At 44.7% G+C, this 21928-nt stretch overlaps 2 protein-coding genes across 2 annotated transcripts in view; both read left to right on the top strand.

The window, feature by feature from the left end:
- FAM107A (family with sequence similarity 107 member A) overlaps positions 1–8267 on the top strand; it is a 59533-nt gene extending 51266 nt beyond the window's left edge. The window contains exons 4-5 of the mRNA XM_050957584.1: positions 5126–5282; positions 6375–8267. Coding sequence (XP_050813541.1) covers positions 5126–5282; positions 6375–6482 — 265 coding nt within the window. The 3' untranslated portion in view covers positions 6483–8267. The remainder of the gene's footprint in view (positions 1–5125; positions 5283–6374) is intronic.
- Positions 8268–17460: 9193 nt separating this feature from the next.
- LOC127053211 (uncharacterized) overlaps positions 17461–21928 on the top strand; it is a 361256-nt gene continuing 356788 nt past the window's right edge. The window contains exon 1 of the mRNA XM_050957539.1: positions 17461–18369. Coding sequence (XP_050813496.1) covers positions 17518–18267 — 750 coding nt within the window. The 5' untranslated portion in view covers positions 17461–17517 and the 3' untranslated portion in view covers positions 18268–18369. The remainder of the gene's footprint in view (positions 18370–21928) is intronic.

Genomic DNA, 21928 nt, shown 5'->3' with positions numbered 1-21928 from the left:
TCAGCTGGCCGAACCCTCCCCCTCTTGTCTTACTCCTTCTGCCCACCAGGCAATGCCATGATTTACAGCCCTTCTATGCCTCTTGCTCTTGGAGTGTTTGGTGTGAATTTTGTGCTGGGGAGCGGTGCTCTGTTTATTGACAGCACAGATCATATCAATGCAAGATCCTGCACACTGGGAAAATGCTGACACCTGGTTCCCTACAAGCAGACTGCTGCTAGGTTAAAGGCTGAGTGAGCATTCATGAGCCTGATTCTCCAGTGTGTTACTTCAGTTTAACCGTGTTGTAACCGATGGAGTTACAGCAGTGTAAAGCTGGAATGGGGCAATACGGAATCAGGCCCAACAGGTGCATCAGCCCTCCCGCACTAACGTCCAACATGGTGATTTCAAAAGCAGCTGGGTAAAAGCACGTTTGGTACAGAGCCCTTTGAGCAAGGAGCGAATTCTGCTGATTCTCAGTGGGATGTTTCCTAACCGTCTGAACTGTTTGCAAATCTGACTTAAAGATTTGCAAATCTGACCATTTGCAAAGAGACTGTCTGGGAAGGAGTACGGCAGAAAGAGATCTAGGGGTCATAATGGACCACAAGCTAAATATGAGTCAACAGTGTGATACTGTTGCAAAAAAAAGCAAACGTGATTCTGGGATGCATTAACAGGTGTGTTGTAAACAAGACACGAGAAGTCATTCTTCCGCTTTACTCTGCGCTGGTTAGGCCTCAGCTGGAGTATTGTGTCCCAGTTGTGGGCACCGCATTTCAAGAAAGATGTGGAGAAATTGGAGAGGGTCCAGAGAAGAGCAACAAGAATGATTAAAGGTCTTGAGAACATGACCTATGAAGGAAGGCTGAAAGAATTGGGTTTGTTTAGTTTGGAAAAGAGAAGACTGAGAGGGGACATGATAGCAGTTTTCAGGTATCTAAAAGGGTGTCATCAGGAGGAGGGAGAAAACTTGTTCACCTTAGCCTCCAATGATGGAACAAGAAGCAATCGGCTTAAACTGCAGCAAGGGAGGTTTAGGTTGGACATTAGGAAAAAGTTCCTAACTGTCAGGGTAGTTAAACACTGGAATAAATTGCCTAGGGAGGTTGTGGAATCTCCATCTCTGGAGATATTTAAGAGTAGGTTAGATAAATGTCTATTAGGGAGGGTCTAGACAGTATTTGGTCCTGCCATGAGGGCAGGGGACTGGACTCGATGACTTCTTGAGGTCTCTTCCAGTCCTAGAGTCTATGAATCTATGAATCTATGTAATCAAATAATAATAATATCCATTTGCTCGGCTAGTTATAAACAGCAGCGAGAGTGATTGAAAGTGACGGCAGTAATCATAAGAGACAAATCAAGGTATTTAATCACCTAACAATCAAGCCGTTCGAAAGCAAATTGGCGTCATTGATATTGACACAACCTGGACTTGGACTGACCCTGACATTACAGGTGATAGTGTGGACTTGGACAGGTCACCAGCACACAGCGCGCTGGAGCAGGGCAGAGAATGCACTTCGTTAAGCTAAACTTTTCACAGATCAATGCAAAAGTGAGCTACAATTTGATGTTAGAGCTCAGGGCATGCGGCCTTATGTTACTTCCACTTAGCCCACTAGATGTCACCAGAATGCAGCCTATATGACCACGAGCTCGCTGGCTCTTTTGAGAACCTCAGACATCTTTTTTTTAAACTCCAGTTGTCCCCCTTCCCGCCCTCCCACACAGGGGCGGCTCTAGGAATTTTGCCGCCCCAAGCACGGCAGGCAGGCTGCCTTCTGCGGCTTGCCTGCGGAGGGTCTGCTGGTCCCGCGGCTTCGGCGGACCCTCCGCAGGCCGAGGGCAGCCTGCCTGCCGCCCTTGCAGCGCCAGCAGAGCACCCCCTGCAGCTTACTGCCCCACCGCTTCCCCCACCCCAGGCCTTGTGGAGTCTAAGAGCTGAAAAGTGACCAAGAAAATCCTTGTTCCAGAAGAAAGCATGATGCCCTGTATCTTATAAAATGTGCCTCATGCCTGCAGTTTAATATAACCGTGTTCAGAATATTTTGTCCAGCTTTAAAGGGCTTTCGGGGCTGATCCCAAGTGCATTGATTTACATGGAGTTTGGCTCAAGCCTACAGAAATGTGGCAGATCACAGCATAATCAGTCTTTCCCCATACTGGCCAGCTGTAAAACTTTCGATTCCTCTCCCTTAAAAAATAAAACATCTCCAACTACTTCTAGAAGTTCAGTAAAATGTACAGTTCCAAACTACTCCAAACTGTCCTCCAAGAACTCTGACTTTCCATTTGCCCTGGACCAGGGGGCTAGGTAGAGGCCATCCTGTGTCAATAGCACTGAGAGCACATCTTAATCAGCTCTTCTGTTAGTTTCTTACACTTTAGCACAGTCAAACTAAAGTTAAACAAAGTCTCTGCTTCTCAAAGTTCAGCAAGTGTGGATGTGTCCCCATAAGTGTATCGGTTCGGATGAATTTATTGCTGAGCGAGTTTTGCAAATGTTGTCAGGTATGGAGTCACAATGAGGCAGAAGTGATTATAACAGATTTTAGTGATTTAGATCAAAGGGGTTTTTAATATTGACAAGGGACAGGTTCAGCGTCTCTGTGGTGGGGAAGATTTTAGACCCTCCACCAATCCTAGAAGAAGAGTAGGGACCCTCACACTGTAGTGTAAAGAGAGGGAAAAAAGTGGTCTTGTGTTTGGAGCATTAGACTCATGAGGATGCTGGGTTCTCTGTCACCATCTCCCTATGCAGCCCTGGGCAGGTCACCTGAACCTCTCGCTCACTCTGTTATGTAACCGGAGCAGGTTACCCAACACTCCCCATTCTAAGACCTTGGTTTCAGGCACCGGGAACCATTTGGGTTGAACCTGTCCATGTCAGCTGTCTGCTCAGGCTGGATTGTTTTTTTAAAAAGTTTCAGCCAAAGTGGTCAAGCCTGTGGAGGAGCAGGCAGATGTGAAACCCACTGGCAAAGTACGTGTGTCTGTGTGTACGAGAGAGAGACAAGCTACTATTGCTATCAGTTGCAGCTCAAGTGGCAACCCAGCTGATGGCCCACAGGAATGTCACTGTGATGCCAGTTTGCTTTTATAAAAACCTAGGAAATTACACACACAAAAACGCTGCTAAAAGAACATTAAAGTTGCACAACTAAGCCCTCACAAGTTAGGAAATGCCACAATTAAGCCTGCCTGTGCACTATCCACCCTGTGCACGGAATGAGGCAGGGGTCTTGATGAAAATAACAGTATGTGCCCATGTAATCGACGACTGTCTCATAAAGCGTACACACAGGCGTTTCCTGACTTCGGAGTGCTTGGCTTTGTTATTTTAATGTGGTTTTGGTGTGTTTTATAGCTGGAGACTCAACTAATAATGAGTACGTCTGACCTGTGTCTTAGGGGTTCATGTGGCCCATTATAAAGATGGTTGGAGGCGTTTGAAAAATCGGAATCTAGCTCTGGTTGGATTTTGAACATCCCAGCGGTGGAAGGTGTTTAGGGATTTGCTTCAAGACCCTCTCTCATGTGTCCACAATGCATGAACACACAGGTGAAAGCTCCAGACATGTCTCATTTCCAGTGAGCCTATCAGGTCGCCTACCTCGGCTGCTCGGACCCGCACTGCTGTATTATCCCAAGGATGAAACTGCCACAGTTATTGACAGAAACGTCTGCGTTCAGCAGAAGGGGCCTTTTATTTTGGCCAAAAGGCCCATAGGCATCACTGTGTTAGCTCCATCTCTAAAATCAGCAGAGCCATAAAGCGAGTGGTGAAGCACCTAGAGAAATATGGCGAGGAAATAAACTCCAGGGCTAATTGCTGTCACTCACTTCCCCTGCTGGTAAAAATGAAAAAACTCAGGCACTTAAACAGCCCCATAACGTTACACATGATTACGGCTACGTTTTAGTCACAGGTATTTTTCGTAAAAGTCATGGACAGGTCACAGGCAGGGGCCCGTGACCTGTCCATGACTTGTACTATATAAGCTTGGGGGTTCTAAGGCAGGGGGTGGCCCGGGGTGCCATGGGTGCTCTGGGGCAGGGAGTGGCTTGGGAGCACTATGGCTGATCTAGGGGGGGACCATGGACACCTCAGATGCTCTGGGGGGACAGCACTTGGCCCAGAACCCCTGCGGGTGCTGGGAGGGATGGGCAGCGGTGCCCGGCCCGAGACTCCTGCAGGTGCTGGGGAGAGGGGGGGCCAGGCGGTGGCTGCCAGGGACCCCACTGCTGCTGGGTTGGGGGGGCACAGTGGCAGAGACCTCCGCTTGGGCTTCTGGGGGATGAAGAGGGCAGTGGCCCGAGACTGCCTCAGCAGCAGCTAGTGCAGCTGGCCCAGGAGCTGCCTGGTATATTTGGACAGGCCCGGATCCAGCTGCACCGGCCACCGCAGAAATCACGGAGGTCCCAGAAAGTCACAGAATCCGTGACCTTCATGACAGACTCACAGCCTTACACATGATCCTGTTTTAGAATTAGCTACAAATTAATGAGAAAGGACACGCCAAACTGTCCCACTTCCCCCAACTCACAGAACTTGACAGTGGCAATGGACCAGGGCCACCAGGTCTGGCAAGCTTTCTATGCCCACGACTCCCAGCCACTCACTATAAACAGCACACATTTCCCAGCATGCTCTGCACGCCAGTATGCACCACGGCATGTTACACATCCCCTGTTAATGCATTAATGGATTAACAGCAGATACAAATCCCAGCCAATAAACTTCATTAACCTATAGCTAAAATGTAAAATCTTTATGATGTCATTTGAACGTTGCTTGGGTTTTGCATGTAGTTTCGGGGAGTGGATACGCTCCACCCCAGGAATAAGTGAGTTTCCATTTTATTTATCGTGATGTAGTTCAATTTTGGCACCAGGCCTTGCATCATTATTCAGCTGGGTGAGGAAGGGCCATTTAGAACCTCAGCCAACGCCCATTGAAATGGTTGGGAGTCTCTCAATGGGGTTTGGTTCAGGTCTTTAATGTTCCTATTTGGATCTGAAGACTGGGCCCCAGCTCTCTGAACCAGCAGGCTCCGCACATGTCTAACGGCAGTGAGATTCTGGGCTGAAGGCAGAAAGGGCTCCAGCTCAGAGATATTCTGCGTTCTGTTCACAGAGGCCTGGGCGTGGAGAGCAAGCCAGAGCTCCAGCGAGTGCTTGAGCACCGACGGCGAAATCAGCTGCTCAGGCAGAAAAAGGAAGAAGAAGAGGCAAAGAAATTGCAGTCTCCATTTGAACAAGAGCTTCTGAAGCGACAGCAGAGGTTGGATCAGGTAGAAACTGAATTTTAAATCACTCTCATTGTTATATGAAGTGTACCACACAAGGGCTGGAAGGTGCTTAAAATGGAGCCAAGTCCAAAGAGAGGGTTTGCTCTCCATCAGAACTGAGCCCCGGCCTTAGTCCTACCCCGAGTGCGAGGTGGTGCTGTGGAACTACAGTGGCTGAGTAGTGACCCTCCAAAGCATCCTGACCCCAGTGGGCAGCCTCTGGCAAAACACTCCCCAGAGACTGCTGGAAATTGTTGACATAACATTTTTTCACCAGAAAATGCCAGTCACTCAAAACCAAAACCTTCCCTGGGAAAGTATTGGAGTGGGCAAAGCTTTTGCTGGGAAGGTTTCTCGGGTCTAGGATGGAATTTCTGGCCAAACTCAGAGAGGGAGACCCAGCCAGGAATAGCCAGGAATCCAGCGGTTAGGTTATTACCTAGGCCATGTGGAGCCAGGTTCCACTCCCTGCTCTGCCTGATGCAGCCTCTCACATCCCAGGTGCACGCCCTAACCACTGGGCTATTGGCTAGGCTCTGTCTCACTTGCTCTCAATTTCTGGGTGCAAAATTTTGAAAGGTCTCAGTCTGTTCTGCTGTAGAATGAAACCTAATGGCAACACTGTGACATTTGTCACAAAACAGTATTTTTGTTTGCCGGCCAGGCCTACTCTACAGCGTTCCATACACCTGTGCTTGGCAGGAATCGGGTCCTCCCTTCAGACCTGCTGCCAGCCCGGGCCACTGAGTGAAATTCATTCTGATTTTGCTGTCTAGCTTCTCAAACTACTTACAACTGAAATCTTTAGCTGCTCCAGATCTAATAACTAAATTGAAATAATAGTTTATAATTATCCATTGTTTATTTATGTAGGGACAGATGTGCTACCCTTACTCACATTAAGTAGGACCTTACTCTGTAAATAGGTCCACTGAAACCAACGAGACTAATAGCAGAACAAGATGCCACTCAGTGTGAGTAAAAGCTACAGAATCCGGCCAATAGTAATTAAGTATGAAACCTGCAACAGTGTAGTGAATGGATTGCACTTCTGTTCTCTAGCATACAAATAACATTCACTGTTCTTTCATCTAGCTGGAGAGAGGACAAGAGAAGCATGAAGAACATGCACCAGAATTTATTAAAGTAAAAGAGAACTTAAGAAGAACATCAACGCTAACTGGGGAAGAGAAAGTAGTGTAGCATCTGCCAAACCTAAATGGAGGATCATGTCAAGCTGGCGCTAATACCTACACACTGACATCTTTGTATGTGGTGGACATTTACAGCCATGTCCTTGGGGCTACTTACTGTTACTAATGCTTGCTCCAGTAGAAATGCATAAAAGGCCTTTCCCGTCCAGGACAGGGTATTTAAATGGTAAAGCTGTGGTATTTACCAGTAGAAGTACACACATGAGGAGATGTGAGGCAGACGATGTCATTCTCCCCTCAACTTGGGGGTTCATGCTAACATCCATCCCTATTAACTCTTGGTTAACCCCTTGAGATACAGCATATGCTCAAGACAGAGGCACTTATGGAATGACAGTTCTTCAACAGGTTTGGGAGACCCTCCTAAGTAATCATACCAGATGATCTCAGACCGTGTGGCTGCTGGTACTGAACTCTACAAGACAGCAGCTGTAGCTTGGGAGGGCATCCTGGAAACCTGCAGGTGACATCTTAAAGGGATGATCCTGCATATTGCTGGGAATGCCCTCGGTGACGCGCAGGGGCCAGCTGGGAGAGCTGTAGGGTGACTGTAAGATTTCCTCCTTAGAGAAGCTATGTGTCGTCGCAGTACTCCCCTGTTTAGCTGCTGTGAGAAACTCAAGTCCCATATCTGCGTGTTACTGAGTCAGCCTTGCCAAACAGGATGGGACAGCTCTTTCCTGGTGTCGATCCTGAAGTTACACTGGAAATATGTTAACGAACTAGGATGTAGCTACATAGCAGGTAGCACACTGGGCTGCACCACAGAGGCCACCCGGCGTTTAAAGCTAATGTTAGACACTTAAAGCAAAGACTGGGAGTTCTGAGCATTAGTGGTAACCAAACTGCACCCTGCGCACCCAGCAGGTCCCTTTGGACCAGAGACGCTCATACCGAGAGAGTCAGAGTGGCAGACTCATTGACTCTTCTCTCCAGATTGGGGTTTGGGTCCCCTCCCACCTGCTAGGCACCTGTTATTTTAACAGCTCTGGAAAGCGCATTCCTGGTGCATTGCTTGAAAGCTGATGTAGGCAGGGTGGGGGGGTCAGTATAAAGCCCCTCAGACCTAGCAGCTGCTCGACTTAGTGCTACAGCATAGCTGGGACCTGAACCAGTTTTTGTGACTGAGGAGCAGATGCGGATCACTGCAAAATACTAGGTCATGCTCTATTGTTAGCCTTCTCCCCTGGAGGCCTGTTAACGGGGGAGGAGCCACGCTCATTTGCCATGAATGCAGAGTATCTTCTAGCGTTCATGGTGGCAGAGGCCAGCATGTGTTGCCATGGAAGGTGGCGCCTTTGCTGTCAGAACTCCTGCACTCCTAACCAAACTTCAGGTCCCCCCGTGCCTGAACTTAGGGGACGTTCCAATCTGGGGCAAAATTCTCTGGCTCGGGCCCATCTTGGCTTCTTATCATTCACTGTGTCCCTGATAAAATGTGAGAGTAAAATAACCTGCTGGCTGCCTTTGGATGCCGACTGTCTAATGGCAGCAGTCAGTGGATATGGCCTGTGACAAAGACATCAGATGATTAAACAATATCCACTGTGTGAGCCCCAGCGGATTCACATGCAAAGTCAATGAGTTCTGGGGATTTACCACATCTTTCTTAGAAAGTGAAAGCAGCCCCACAAACACATTGTCTGGTCTCGCCACCTCTGTTAGTTCAAGAGACTGTTGCTTACTCTGGCAGCAAGTGTTTGTTTCCAAAATCTGTTGCCTCTGGTCAGCATAGACCCAATTCAACAGCTCCTCCATCCTGTCTGCTCAATGCAGCTTTCAGTTAGCGTGTTGGGCAACCAGCGTGTTCTGGTTTTTAAAGAGAAATTTCTCACCAGCACAAAAGGGGAGCAGTTGGGACCATTTTACACATGGCTCTGAAGAACACTGTGTTACACCTGCTAAGAAGCATCAACATAACTAAGACTGAGTCCTGTGGCACTTACAGACTAACAGACGTCCTGGAGCATGAGCTTTCGGGGGTGAATACCCACTGCGCCGGATGGCAGTAGGTGCAGTACATGCAGCTGACGCAGCGGGTATTCACCCCTGAAAGCTCATGCTCCAAGACGTCTGTTAGTCTGTAAGGTGCCCCAGGACTCTGTTGTTTTTACAGATGCAGACTAACACTGCTACCTCTCTGATACCTAACGAACGTTGTTATTAGCCAAACCTAACTGAGCCAGGTTTCTGATGGCTCCATTTCTTTCCTCCCAGGGGTTACAGCACTGGTTAAGATGTCTTAATTAAATATGGCCAAGAAATGAAACAAACTAACATCACTCCTCTAAGGGTGAAATTCACCCCAATGCAGACAGCCTGCACCAGTTACGCTCCAGGCTAATCACTCACCATAAGCAGAGCACAGGACCATATGTCAGCTTCCTGCACTGCAGTGAATTCCACCAAAAAGAGCTAAGCACTTGCATAAAGGAAAACCTGCAGTACCAAATCCTTTTAATCCATAGCATGAAAAAATCCAGCTGGGCCTGGCTAAGCTGAGGGCCAAGATCAACATGGGCACATCTATAACTCCCTGTCAGTGGAATGGTTGAGTAGGCTTATGTTGGCTGAGGCGTGTGGTGTGTCACAGTTTGGCCAGGTTATGGGTGACAGTAAAGCATGAATGCACTCTGGGATTCATTGAGGCTGCAGAGCGGGAAAAGGTTGGGTGTATTCTAAAGGAAGGGAGAGGCCAAATCATGCAGTTCTGACTTGGGGTAAGTTCCCCAGTGATGAAATGTGCCTACCCGTGGAGAGACAAGGCCCAAACTCCAGCCGAGTCGAACAGCACAGTGGGTACAACCACACAAGGGACACCCCACATACCCCTGTGCACTGTGCAACCAGGCTCCCTAGCATTGCGCTCTGTGGTGGAGACTGGGCGAGGCGGCGGGATGGCCAGCAGGTCCACACACTGCCCATAGCCACCGATCTCGCCACAATCCATGAGAGTCCAGCTGCTAGAGTAACACACACAGAGCAGTTGCCTGGTTCCCTGCTCCCTGTTCCATACTGTGGAAGAGGGTTCCCGCCTCTCTAGTCCCTGCATTTGTCCCCCAAGACAGGATGGGAGAGAAGCAGATGTTCACCCTGAGCAAGGACTGCAGGCTTTGGCTCTAAGGGGTTGTACATTTGAAATGATGCAGTGAGTATTTAAGGGTTTACTGGCAGGTTGTAAAGTGCATCATTTGCAAACACAAATATCCTCCCCTGTGTTACCTGGCAACCGGTTAAGGTGTTAAAACTGATACTCCTTTCACCACAGATACCGTTTGTAGTTCACCCGCCACTCTGCTCGGCCTAGATAAATGTGGGAGACAAGTTTCTAGTCAGCTTCCGGCCCTGACCCTGGAGTCTGGCCACACTGTTGGGGTTGTAAACACTGCGGGGAACGTTTAAATCCAAAGAAATTAAGAACAGCTGTCACTGAATTAAAAAATAGTGATCAGTGACAACAGTTCTAGCATTATTACATTACTAGGTTTTTGTAAAACCTTTTTTTTTTCCTTCTTTTAAATAAAAACCTAAATGATGGGCCTAAACTTCCTGTTAGTAGCCCTTTCAAATGCTTCTGTAAATAACTGTGATTTACCCAAACGATGCACATTCCCAATACTACTGAACAGACAACCTTCTGCATTGCTTATGCTATATAATGCTCTACATACTATACACAGTGTATGTGTGTATGTATATACACTTATACATTATGCAGTTTTTTCAAATTAACTGTTGTTGCTCACATTATTTAATGTACACATTTCTGAAGAAAGATGATCAGCAAATAAATCAAGGGATGACTGTATATTTTGTTCTTTTCCACAAGGAACTGAAAAAGCTCCATGGATGAAGGCAGAAACCAGCCAAATAAAATGATTTCAAATTAAATCACTGAAGTCCAACAGTTGATTGGTCCATTACTGCTGCAGTGTCAGGCTCTTCAAAAAAATATTTTCCTCTCCATGGGCCCAATCTTGCATTCCTTGCTCACCCAGAACTCACACTGAATTTGCTGAAAGTAACTATGCAGGAGTAGGCCCCATATCTGTGAGGCCTTCCTGACCCACCCTCTTAAAATCGGAAACCTTTATTTTTTTAATTGCCAAACTGCAAAGTCTAGGCCCAATCCTTTAAAACAACCAGGTGAGGAACTGTAGCAAACAGATTCTATTGAACACGTCCCTCTGGTAAGGGTCTCAAGTGGCTGTGATGCTTTGGGGTTCACCCAGGCCAGGAAGGCATGGTGTCACCTCCTGCTCTGTAGCCCTGGGTGCTTCTGTGTTGTGCAGCTTTGGTTCAGAGCCTTGATGCGAGCAGGTTGCTCACAACACAATGCCCTCCCCCTGGCTTCCACCAGCCTGTGTATGCTTTGCAGGGTGACCCCACCAGCCCCTCTAGCCCTGAGTCTCCGCAAAGCTGTCTCGTCTGCAGGGCTCAGCCCCTCGCCCTGCAGCATTCACAAACCTTGTCAAGTTTGCTACTCCTTTAAAGAGCCAGCACCAGCCTCTGAGCTTGGCTGGGGTTTGTACTCTCCAATTTGAAACGCTGCACAGAGCTGGTTGTGTAATAGAACAAGATGAGGTTTATTAGCACAGACCAGCGATTGAAGAGACACGAGGTAGGAGGAATTGGGATACAATGGCTACAAACAAACAAAACTAAAATACTTTTCTAAGAAAGACTAAAACCTAACGTCACAAACCAGTCTCTTGCACACAGTAGATTCCTCCTCATAGGTAGAGTGACCAGATGTCCCATTTTTAAAGGGACAGTCTCATTTTGGGGACTTTTTCTTATATAGGCACCTATTACCCCCACCCTGTCCCATTTTTTCACAGTTGTTGTCTTGTCACCCTGCCCACAAGTGTTCTTCTGGCATGGCTGGCCACTCCTTAGCCAGGATCCGACACACACACACAGCACAAAGCACTGGGCTTCTTTGTCTCCTCGGGCAATGGATGCCAAAATGGCTTTTTCTCTCTGCAGAGAGCCTCAAAGTTTTCTCTTTGTTGTCCAAGTCAGGCAGCGCTCCGGCGGCTCAGCTTGCTATGGCCACCAGCTTGCTGACACCATGTTAATTTGAACAGTCTCTCGCCGCCATGCTGGCTAAGTGGCTATCGCCCCCACTCACTAGTCTGCTGCCCTGCCTGTCATCACACCTTCATTGTCTCTCACGGGAGACACATCCAAGTAGGCCGGGCCATATTCCTTTGTCTAGGGCGGAATGACTTGAGCTCTACCTGCCAAACACGTCTGAAGAGCATCTTTCCAGCACATATTTATAATGTTTATAATGTTTCACATATCACCCATACATACCTACATAGCCACCGCCGCTTGCAGGGGCTGGAGTCATTAAGCCGGAGGGAGCAGCTGTACCTCTGGAAGCTCCGTGGCATAGCCACAGCCTGGGATTCACGCACTTTCTCAGTGACCCTACGGCTGATCTTTGATCACACAGAGAGAGCATGTGAAGCTCATGGTTTTAACATGAAACTAGTAGAAATTCTGTGTGGACCAAAATGTTTGTCTGAACCTCTGTAAACTACAGGTGTTGAGTTTCACACAGCTCTAGTTCTAATACTAGGCAATCTACTCTCAAGGGTTCTGTCAACTCAAGCATTAAAACAAATCCATGAACTCTATGTCTGGAATTATGCTCCATACCACGGTAATATAGAATTTCCCATTACAAAAGTGACGAGGACAGAACTACATGAGCTGTAGGAAGCTCACTGTTAGCAATAGCGAATATATTACACCCACTGCTGAGCCCTTCTGATTCCAGCCAACAGAAAGCAGTAGAACAAATGCACGTTTAACAGCTCTTTGTTGAATATACATATGGCTTTCAGTAAAGTGAAAAGACATCTGTGAGTGAGAACTTGAGATCCTAGCTGCATTAAACCCTATTTAACTCAGTCTCATCTGTCATCAGAAGACACTTGCCTCCTGAAAGGCATTTTTAATAAGTGGAGTAAAGCTGAAATCACAGGCTTACTGCCAGTCGTGGCTTGCCTTCCTCTGAAGATGCTGGAGGGTGTGTCTTACGGCAGGTAGAGTATTATAAGGGCCTTAAAGTTCAAGGGGAAGAAAGGACACACATTTGAGAATAAGGAGAAATGAAGTTAGTATTTGTTGTTTCCTTATTTGCAACATTATTTTCTCTCTTTGGTGCAACAGATTCAGGTAAGAACTCAGGTACATTTCTTTTGGAACTTTTCCTTGGAATGTCTTAGCTAGGACAATTCAAGTGCAGCTCGACTCTTGAAAAGTGACTATGTAAAAATGATCAATTTCTTGCTCAATAGATCTAGTCCTTGAGTGTTTTCCTAGTCATAATTACTTATAGATTTAATGCTTCTTAGCCATGCAGATAAGAGAAAGAGTGCTGGATTCTTTTCTCTTTTTTTGTGCATCATCCACAGAAGTGTTCACTAAGGTTTGAACTACAGAGTCATTCAATTTATAATGTTCTGAACAGGATGGGCATTCTGAGCTATGTATATAGACTAGGGTGAGGAATTTATGTATTGGCATATATAGAAAACTGTGCTCAGAATTTGTGCTGGAACATTCAATTCCGAAGGACTCCCTCTTCAACCAGAGGAACAAGCAGATCGTGGTACACAACCCAGGAAAAGACAAACGGTGGGCCTTTGAAACAGTCGGAAAGCTCAGACAGCATTTCCCCCACCCTGAATAACCATGAATCACCATGCTAGAGACAAAAAGAAAAGAAAAAAATATCTTTTTAAAAAGGAGTTTTGAGGCTAACATCAAACTGAGGGGCAGTCTCTTGGTGGGTGCTGACTGTGAAACGCTGGATCCCCTCCATGGGCGGGCGGGGGAGCACAGAGGGAACTTGTCCAATGGCAATAGATAACTTGTATTAGAAGAGGAAATTTATCTAATATAGAAGTGGGACACCTGAAGTTGCACCTTTCTGTTTATTTTCTAGGTCACTTGGCTGGTGTGGCGTTCCCTTGCTATTTCGTCTCTGACTCAGTGATTTTTTCCTATTAAATAAACTTTTTCTTTATTTTGCCCCTAGACCGGTCTCTGTTGTGCAGGCTGTGTGGAGTGTGTGTGCCAAAATGACCGGATATCTGGGGAGATGGTTTTATTCTTCTGGGGGCGATGAACCAGAGGGGAGAAACCCAAGTGTCTGGCAGTTCAGAGCTCATGAAGGACAGATTTGGGGAGACACAGGACCAGAATGGCTGTTGGGGTCACTGGAGTACCTCATGTGGGTGGGCTGGTTACCAGTGGGAGGGCTTTGAGCCATCACAGCCAGCATTGAGGATCTGCAAGATGACAGAGTAGGCACGGCTAGAACCCCTTACTTGTCTGGGTGATCCCCAAATCATCACAATTGCTTTTCCCATTGGTGCAGACAGAGAGATATAGAAGTCTTTGCGTTTACTGTCCCCTCGCAGACCAATCGCACCTTCATTGCTTTCCACATGTACTGAACTCAGCTGTTTGGAATGAAAATGGAAGTTACATGCTTAATGTCACCAGACATTGTGCATGAAATGTGTCTTGGCACCTTTATAGCAGGCCTGCAGCTGGATACGTATCAGCAACCCCGTTACAGTATTTATGCTGTGTTGTTTCCATAGGATATATGTACACTGCACACATCACAACAGCCACCAGTGCTTTCTGGGAAGGTGCAGCAGTGTTCCTAGTGTTGGCCAAGCTGCAGAAAAGCTGGTAACCAGATAAAGCAGATTGCTGGAAGGAAGCTCTCTGCTAGACATATGTGTTCTTTAAAAAATTAATCTTCAGGATCTTACAGTTAGAGTGAAATCAAACTCAAGGTAAGCACAATAGTAGTGTGGTGTTATACCTGAGAATAAACTTGTCTCACCTTCAGCAGTGGGTGCTACATTGGAAGCAGAAAGCAATGGTAGGCATCACTTTTAAGCATGATAAGCACTCTGAACATCATGTTATGAACGTTATTTTAAAGTATTAAAGCTAGATACAACAGTTTCAAATGGTTTTTCAGTGGGATCTTGACCCCCTGTAGCTGTAGGCTGATGGGTCTTTGTAGTAAACAGGAGATTCCCTGCATGATGCTGCATGCTTCTATCTTCTCTGACTCTCCATTAATATGCTACAATGATTTGCCCCTTTGTAGCCTTCTTGAAGAAATCAGATGCTCTTGAGTTCTTGGGCAAAATCCGCATGCGCCGTGATGTGGACGGAGGTTGTGCTGGTGGGAGATGCACCTTTGAAGAAGACGATGTTTTTGATGATAGAAGCTTTTGGGTTAGTAGATGGTATGCTGCATGGGATGGCTTGAATCACGTTACCATAGTAATATGGGACTACTTCATTTGTTCCATGAAGGGTCACTATGGTCCTTCATTTGCCTTAATTCATGTAGGGCTAGAAAAATGTAATCATAGAAATGTCAGTCTGGAAGGGACCTCAAGAGAGCATCTAGTCCAGCCCTCTGTGCTGAGGCAGGACCAAGTAAACCTAGACCATCTCTGACAGTTGTTTGTCCAACCTGTTTTTTTGCTGTGCAGACATACCCTATGACGAGTTTAGATTTAGACCTTGTATCATCCTGGAACATTGCATAATCTGCAATGATGAAATTCACCCTTGTGCAGAGGGTCTGCACAAAGATGTAGGCAAAACATGAGGCCCTCTTAAGCCTCCAAGGTGACAGCAGTGTTCAAATCCTAGTACAAACTCTCTAACCTTCACCGGTCAATGATGTTCTTGCTCTGCTCCAATGATCACCACTGCACCACACTCCAATTGGGATTTAATAGCACTAACAAGGTAAAGGCACGTGTTATTTCTATTGTAGTAAAGGGATTGCTAGTGCCTAGTTTATGAGGAAGGACAACTGATGTGGTAACCGATCCCTATGGAAAAATATTTTGGGGGAAAAGCAACCAAAGCAATGCAAAGTCAGCTGGATTTTTGTTTGTTTGCCCAGTGTCACCCAGGTTGACATATGTACTAGAGCAACCTAAAAAAAGTCTCTCTTTTTGTTTCCCAAGGAAGAGTTCTTGAATATTTATCTCTTTAGGAGTTTGTTACAGTGCCTTCACTACTCTGGGAAATATCAGGTATCTAGTTATTTATACCTAAATCTACATTTTAAAGAATGAAATAGGTTATTTTGCATTTCTTCTACCAAGTCTGACCTATTAACTTATGTAGGCAGTGACGCTCTGGCATGTTGGTCCCAGGCTATCAGCGACACAAGGTGGGTGAAGTAATATCTTCTATTGGAGCAACTTCTGCTGGTGAGAGAGACGAGCTTTCGAGCCACACAGAACTCTTCTTGAGCTCAGAAGCTTGTTTCTCTCGCCAACAGCAGTTGGTCCAATAAAAGCTATTACCTTCCCCATCTTGTCACTCTATTAACTATCAGCCATTTTACTGGTTTTGAGGCCAAAATAGACCATCCGTAATGGTCATCTACGCTGATCTCCTGCATAGCACTGGCTGTAAAATTTCATCCAACAATTCCTGTATCGAGCCCAGTGACTCACATTTAAACCACAGTCCTCAGTGCCAGTTTTCCAGGCTGATATTCAAATAAATTAAAGTCTCCAGTTCAGATCATCCCCAATAATGTATTTATTTGCATTCTTCTACAGCCCCCATTTCCAGGCCATCTGGGTATCACACATTCAACTGACAAACGGACCAACTCATCTTCAGCCCAATGTTTGACACAGGCCCTAACTAGGACTAGTATTTACATTGTGATAGAACCAAGAGGCCCCAGTCAGGCCATGAGGTCTTATTGTGATAGGTGCTGTACTGAGAGAAAGGAAGACAGAGATCACACCCCTAAGAGCCTACAATGTAGAGATAAACACCAGAAGGGATGCAACCAACAGGCAGAAGGATGGGGTGAGGGTGGAAACGTCATATTAATCCCAAGACTTCTTGTCTTTATTGTATTTGTTTTATCTCTCTTACAAGAACTGAAGAGTCAGGGGGACTGTGGGGCAGTCAGGGTTGCAGCAGGGGAGAAAGAGGAATTATGGGAGGAAAAGGAAACAGAAGAGCAAAGACAAGAAGGGTGATGAGAAACAGGAATGAATAGTGAGGTTGGGCAGTTGAATGTCTGCGGTGTGAGAGAGGGGCAGGGCGAAGCCACTCCTAGGGATGCAGTAGGTGAGGGGTGGGGAAAGGCAGCATTGCTAATTTTCTTTCTTCACTGCTCAACACTTTCAGACTCAGTTCCACACAGTGACAGAGACTCCAACGGAGCCCGCCATTACACTGCAGGTACTTTGCTGTTTGGCAGGCTATGTGGCTCGCTGGATTGCTTTGACCCAGAAGCACTCTCAGGACCACAGTTCAGAGAGGCCTTTGATGAGGAAGGAGAATTAAAAGCTGCTGTGGTCTACAGACTCATCAAGCCAGGGCAGAGGAGGGCAAAGATGAAGCACTTGTAAAGCAAATGATAAATCTCATACACTGGTGCTCATGGGAGATTTTAACCAGAGAAAGAGAGAGATTCAGCGGTCAGCCTTAACAACTACCACCGCTAGCTTTGCCAGAGATACACAGATTACTTAGCTCAGCATTAGCAGTGTCCCCATGGTAGTTCTTCCAGTCAGCCCAGGGAATGTTGGCAGGTCAGAAGTAACATATCACTGTTCTACAGCCAAAATGCTTCTGAAATAAATGTAGTCCAACTTTACTAATTCTGGGTCACTGAGAACGAAAATGATGCTTAAAATTGTTGATTGGCTCTAGTTTTCAAGATATGTTATTGGGTCAGTATATACGACCCTTGACTTGGGAATGGCGGAGGATAAGTGAGTTATAAAGGGAAGGGATCTCAATTTAAACCAGAAATGACTAAAATACATCTTTGACTGTATCTATGAATAAATCTATGACTGGGTTTGGACAGTACTTGCTTTTTAGGCAAAACAATGAATGATGCAATCTGTGTCCTGCTCTCTTCTTTGTCAGTGTTTGATTTTGCAAAGGGACACATTTCTGTTTAGCCAAAGTGAGCAGAGATGCCTCATACTTGTGTGAACAGTGCAGATAACTTCTGCTATGTTTGTGGTGAAGTGACTTTTGCATCACAAAAGCGCAGTATAACCACTATGGTTAAGAAAGCCTATCACCTTTCTTTTGGCTGCAAAATTGGAGATCAGGACAAGAGGTGGGCCCCACACATATGCTGCAACACTTGTGCAACAAATCTTCGCCAGTGGTTGAACAGGAAAAGGAAATCTATGCCTTTTGCAGTGCCAATGATTTGGAGAGAGCCAACAGATCATACCAGCAATTGTTACTTCTGCATGGTGCCTCCAGTTGGGAAAGGTGTGTCAAAGAAGAAAAAGTGGACTGTGCATTATCCAAACATTCCATCAGCTATCCGCCCAGTACCCCACGGAGAAGGACTGCCGGTTCCTGATGCACCAGAATCATTCTCATTTGAGTCAGACAAGGAAGAGGAAGAGGATGAAACTTCTGGTCCTGAACCATCAATGTCACAGGACCCACATTTTCTCCCATCCTCCTCCTCTGAACCACACCTCATAACACAAGGTGAACTGAATGACCTTGTCAGGGATTTGGAACTACCCAAGAGTAAGGCAGAGCTGTTGGGCTCCAGACTACAGCAGTGGAATCTCCTGGCAGGCTATCAGGGCAAATGGAGCCCGTCAATGCTTGCAGACTATTGCTGGACAGTGACAAGAGATGCTCCATTTAATGAATACAAGAGACAAGCCAAGAAGCGCCAAGTAGACACTGAATAGGACTAAACTACGTACAGAATAGTTTTTTGCCTTTTGTTTCATAATAAATTTTATTTATATAACCCTTTTGATGATTTTTAAAGTGTTACATAAACAGGACAGGTGAAATATCATCGTGTAAAGCAACCATAAACACATGAAAAGACCTAGGTTTACAATTTATGATTAAAACTCTACTATCTACACAATATACATAGACATAAAATGTAAAAACTTAAATATCTTAGAAACAGTAGCCAATCAGTTGTTTTAATTGTCATATTTGAATTCAGCACATCAAAATACATAATAAATATCACATTTTATCTCTGAAGCAGATGGCTTCTCAAAAATTGTAGACCAGTGTAATCTGTGTACCCAAATTTTACGGGTGATCATCTCTCTCTCTCATTAATTACAATCTCCCACAAGCACTAGGCCATGAGACTTGTTACCACTCCTGCTTACAATCACTGCCTCTGGTGGGCTATATTTATTTGTTTCTCTATCACCCCACTCCAGCCCCAGCCCACTTCCTTGTCTTGTCCACCTGTTACATCTTGTCTTTAAGACGGTAAACTCTTTCAGGGTGGGGACAGACATTTATACCCTTATACAATGCTTAGCACTATAAAGCCCACCCTGGCTGTGGCTTTAAAGATCTTACTGCAGCGTAATTAGGCTTGGAAGGATTAGATTTTTATCAGTAAATGTCAATAAATGTTGATTTCACCATACACACAAACCAATGAAAAATATCTCCACTGATCATTGAAATTTGCAGACAGGCAAAGTAAGAAAAATGCTTCTTAAGACCTTATTAGAGTTTGATGTAAGGGTATTTACAGGGCCATCCTTAGGCATAGGCAACATAGGCAGCTGCACAGGGCACCTGAAAATTTGGGGCACCACTGGGTCTTAGTGTCCACCCCCTTGTTTTCCTATCCCTGTTCTGACCCTTCCTGCAGGCTCCCACAGATGGCTGCTCTAGCCTGGTGAGTCTTCCTTGGGAGGGAATCTAGTAGTTAAAAGTGAAAAAACCTCCAGCCTGCCAGATCTATTAGCACAACATTGAAACTGTTAAAGAGACATTCAAGGGGTAATAAAGCCATTTAACAGGCATTTGCCAACCCCAAGGTATATACTGACAGGTTTCAGAGTGGTAGTCCTGTTAGTCTGTATCAGCAAAAACAAGGACGAGTCCTTGTGTCACCTCAAAGACTAACAAATTATTTGGGCATAAGCTTTTGTGGACTAGAACCCATTTCATCAGATGTCCACGAAAGCTTATGCCCAAATAAATTTTTATACTGTCAGTTTCTGACTTTACTGACAAAAACAGTTGTGCATTAATGTAATATTTACACAGAACATGTCAGTCTACAGGACCTTAGTTTAAAATTTGCTTTAAAAATATTTCATTAGTGAGCTGGTGAAGATTATAAAATCACATTTCTAAAAAATGCTTGCATAGAGTTTTAGATGCACAATCATCTTTAGCCTTAAATGTGTGGATCTTCACACATAGTTTTTTAAATAAATCCTTCAAAAGACCTCCCTTATCTAAAATACACATTTTAATTACTATAGTTAAAAAAAAAGTGCTTCCAAGTCTTCCTGTCCTTTCTGTCCATCCCTTCACCCCCTCTCCCCCCCACTCCCCACTGAAGAGAGCCCTTAAAGGGACAACAGTCCTTCCCTTCCAGATAGCTGGACAAAGAGTTCCCTTTCTTTACTTCTGACTATCCGACAAACTAGTTTTAAAAGAACCCTCAAGCAAAATCAGTACCTTACAAAACCCTTGTTATACCTAAAATCTTTGGGGACATATTTTTTTAAAGTTGGTGAAATTTCATAACCATGTCTCTTGTTATGGAGATCACACAAAGTAAATTACTGTTCCCTTTTTCTAAAAGCAATGAACATTGTTATGAACACACTAAACCTCTCTGATTAATTTAAAAGAATGTCTTTGTTTCAGTGAGTTAAATATGTAGTAATCTGGAATGCTGGCTTAAGATTTGAGTACATTTAAAATATAAATTCAACTTAGAAATACTGATGAAGAAAATGTAAAACAGAGAAGAGCTGCATCATGTATTCCATTATATGTAATGTTGTATTCAGCAGGACAGATGACTCACCCTTACTATGAAGTTTTTGCAAATAAATCTCTGACAAACTTCAGGGCATATCAAAAAACCTGTGACTGACATTTTTTATTCCCAAATTTTAGTGCTTTTAATTAGGTACTTTCTTCATGTCCATTCTGCATGAGGGAGAGTGCATGGAAGTCTCTGCGGGGAACTGTGACTCTCCGCCACCACGAGGCAGGCTGGGCATCTCATTATCCTTTGCTGTCAAGTCCCTCCTCCCCCTCCCCCACCAGGCTGTGAGCTTGGGCTGCCATCCGGCATAGGGGCACCAGTTTAATAATACTGCCTAGGGCCCCATAAATCCTAAGGACGGCCCTGGGTATTTACTTTGTACATTTTGACACGTGATGTTGATAGTTCATGTTGTTATGACTACAAAGCTTTAGCTTTTTGAATCTCATTATCTACAGTCATTAAATAATTATTATCTGCATAATTGCCTGCAACTGTGAACATTTAAATTGACAACGAAATACTTAACACCCATAATTTTGCACAACTGTGAATATTTACATTAATAAAAATCTTTTAAAAATAAGCCAATATTATCTGTTAAAATTATAAAAAAATAAAACTGGAATTCTTCCAAGTCTAAGTGTAATATTAAATAATAATTTTCATTTGTCAGCTGAGCTGTCTGTTCAACAGCTAGAGCTGGGAGAGGTTTTTTGGATGAATAGCTTATTTGCCACAGCATGTCATTTGGGGTTTATTGAATTCAAGTTGAATTTGGCTACTATTTTTCGTAAAAAAAAATGATTTTTTTTAAAGAATATAAATGTTTTGTTTTGACATTTTCAAAATGAAACATTTTGACATTTGTAAAAAAATTTTAAGGGAAAAACACACCTGACAACTAAACAAAACATTACATTCTACCTGAAATAATTTTTTCCATTTTTCGTTGCAGCAAGAAAAACTGAAAAACTTTCATTTCAGTTTGATCCAAAACAATTCTCCCCCCCTCCCCTCCAATTCTTCAGTTTGGCCACAAAACAAAACAAAAAAAATCGGTTATTCACACAGCTTTAGTGACCCCTCCTGACCTGAGGAGTCAATAAACTCAATTCTTTATTGTTTTTCCTCTCTTATTCTAAACCACAGGATTTCACTGCTTCCACTGACATAATTCTCCATATGTGTTCCCCTAGTACAATCCCCAGCTCCTGCAGACAGGTCAGATACACAGTCTTACCACAAAGAATAAATGTAACTCTGCTCAGGTTAATTCTCTGGCCAAATATATTACTAGTCAAGTGCAAAGTGAAGGTCTGACTCTTCAAAGCCTGTAGGTTTCCATTTATTTCATTAATTTTTAGGAGTCTTCACTATCAATGTTCCATCTGAAACTTGTCTCTTTGATTGATGCCCAGCTGGAGCGAGTGGATGGATTCACTGGTGAATGCCCAGTTGTGGTCAGAAGAAACCCAAGGAACATTCAGTCATCGCTCTTCCACAAGTAGAAGAAAAAGTAGCAGAAATTGGCTACTTGGAAGTTGTCTTGTCTGTATTAACTCTGACTAATA

Source organism: Gopherus flavomarginatus, chromosome 6, assembly GCF_025201925.1.
Source record: "Gopherus flavomarginatus isolate rGopFla2 chromosome 6, rGopFla2.mat.asm, whole genome shotgun sequence".
Classification (NCBI taxonomy): Eukaryota; Metazoa; Chordata; order Testudines; family Testudinidae; genus Gopherus; species Gopherus flavomarginatus.
The sequence above is the reverse complement of the archived record's forward strand: the minus strand, read 5'-3'. Positions and strand labels throughout refer to the sequence as shown.